The sequence below is a fragment of the Eulemur rufifrons genome, chromosome 17 (genome assembly GCF_041146395.1).
Source record: "Eulemur rufifrons isolate Redbay chromosome 17, OSU_ERuf_1, whole genome shotgun sequence".
Taxonomy (NCBI): domain Eukaryota; kingdom Metazoa; phylum Chordata; class Mammalia; order Primates; family Lemuridae; genus Eulemur; species Eulemur rufifrons.
Genome location: NC_090999.1, coordinates 36403436 through 36405831, shown reverse-complemented (window position 1 = coordinate 36405831; position 2396 = coordinate 36403436). Strand labels below are relative to the sequence as shown.

Sequence of the window (2396 nt, the reverse complement as noted above, 5' to 3'; positions counted from 1 at the left end):
CACCTAAGCAGCAGCATGTCCTCTCCTGCCATCCATTTCCCAGAAAATGGCCTTGAGTAGCGCGTAGAGGTGGGACTTCAGAAATAGAGTTGGGAAGGCATGTCTTCAAATATGCTTGCTAATTTGGGTCTTCCCCTACCCTTGCAAGACAGCTAAGGTGATGAAATCCACCCCTCAGAAGACTCCATGTAACCTTCCCTCTGAGACGCGCCCCTTCTCCCTCCCCCCATTGCCGTCTGCTTTTCAATTTCCTCCAAATTACTGGACTAAATGCCAGGTCATGACAGTAAGTTTCCTAATGGGAAAATGCAGACTTAATAGGCACTAGAAAAGGACAAAGGACATAAGCTGTCTTTAAAAAGAGCAAATTGACTAATGGCTTAATAAATAGGCTTCCTCTATTGAGTGAGGCAAAAATAAGTTGAATGACAATCCCGAGTTAAAAAGAGATTGTAATGGAACTATCTCTTGACCCTCAATTACTGCAGGTTAGATCAGAAGATGGCTCCGATGAACAGGAGACTACAGAAATTAATGACTTTCGAATGGCTTCTGGCTTAGCATTTTCATAGTATGTTCAAAACTATCTGTGTTATAAACTAGGGACTTGTTTCCCTGAGCAAAACATACAATCTCTCCCAGCCTCTGTTCCTTACTTATAAAATAAACTAAACTTTAGAGCACATAAGAATAACTTGGGTCATTTGTTAAAAATGTAAGTGAACAGGTCTCATTCCAAGAGATTTTGATTCAGAATGTCTTAAGCAGGAATCTTATTTTCTAGAAAGTTTCCAATTTCATTCCACAGCGTAAGACATGAATGTGGTTTTGTTTTTAGTTTTTAAAATTCTGCCTCAATAATTCTTTAATTTTTAAATATTATGAAATATAGAATAAATATTTTATGTTCACAAAGTATAAAAAAGTTAGATGCATCTTGTTCACTGCTGATGGAAATGCAAAATGGTACAGCCTCTTTGGAAGTCAGTTTGGCGATTTCTTCTAAAACTAAACATACTCTTACCATATGATCCATCAATCACACTCTTTGGTATTTACCCAAAGGAGCTGAAAACTTATGTCACACAAAAACCTGCACACAGATGTTTATAGAAGCTTTATTCGTTATTGCCAATACTTGGAAGCAATCAACCAAGATGTTCTTCTATAGGTGAATGGATAAATAAACCGTGGTACATCCAGACAATGGAATATTATTCCGTGCAAACAAGATATGAGCTGTAAAGCCATGAAAAGACATGGAGGGGCCTCCGGACTTCTCTGGGGCCAGCAGCCGCCTGAGCAGGGGCCAGGGGCCACGGGCTGAGCCGACGACCATGGGCTCCGTGTCCAACCAGCAGTTTGCAGGTGGCTGCGCCAAGGCGGCGGAGGAGGCGCCCGAGGAGGCGCCGGAGGACGCGGCCCGGGCTGCTGATGAGCCGCAGCTGCTACATGGTGCCGGCATCTGTAAGTGGTTCAACGTGCGCATGGGGTTCGGCTTCCTGTCCATGACCGCCCGCGCCGGGGTCGCGCTCGACCCCCCTGTGGACGTCTTTGTGCACCAGAGTAAGCTGCACATGGAGGGCTTCCGGAGCCTGAAGGAGGGTGAGGCAGTTGAGTTCACCTTTAAGAAGTCTGCCAAGGGCCTGGAATCTATCCGAGTCACTGGACCTGGTGGGGTGTTCTGTATTGGGAGTGAGAGGCGGCCAAAGGGGAAGAACATGCAGAAGCGCAGATCAAAAGGAGACAGGTGCTACAACTGTGGAGGTCTAGACCATCATGCTAAGGAGTGCAAGCTGCCACCCCAGCCCAAGAAGTGCCACTTCTGCCAGAGCATCAGCCACATGGTAGCCTCGTGTCCCCTGAAGGCCCAGCAGGCCCCTAGCGCACAGGGAAAGCCAGCCTACTTTCGGGAGGAAGAAGAAGAGATCCACAGCCCTGCCCTGCTCCCGGAGGCCCAGAATTGAGCCACAGTGGGCGGGGGCTATTCTTTTGCTATCAGGAAGTTTCAATGAGCAGGCAAAGTGGAGAAAGTGGGGATAGGGTGGGTTGGGGGTGGTTGGCACTGCCATGTATCTCAGGCTGGGTTCACGGCATCACCCCTTCTTCCCTCTTGGTGGGGGGAAAGGGTGAAGCAAAGGAACCCTACCCATCCATGCTCTATCCACATGCAAGGGAGGGCTTTAGGGGGAAATCACCCTAGAACCTGAATGCTTTATCTGAGACTCCATCCCCAGAATCTCTAGCTTTTGAAAGTGGCCTGGATAGGAAGTTGTTTTCCTTTTAAAGAAGGATATGTAATAATATAATGCCCATGCCAGAGTGAAACAATTAAGTACAAGACCAGATTAATGGACCCCACCCATAAGCCACTACATTCTGTGGGAGGGAATCTC

At 47.1% G+C, this 2396-nt stretch overlaps 1 protein-coding gene across 1 annotated transcript; it reads left to right on the top strand.

The window, feature by feature from the left end:
* Positions 1-1337: 1337 nt before the first annotated feature.
* On the top strand, positions 1338-1967 carry LOC138398330 (protein lin-28 homolog A). Its single transcript, XM_069492696.1, has one exon. It carries the CDS (start codon positions 1338-1340, stop codon positions 1965-1967), a length of 630 nt encoding a protein of 209 aa, XP_069348797.1.
* The last annotated feature ends 429 nt before the right edge of the window (positions 1968-2396 follow it).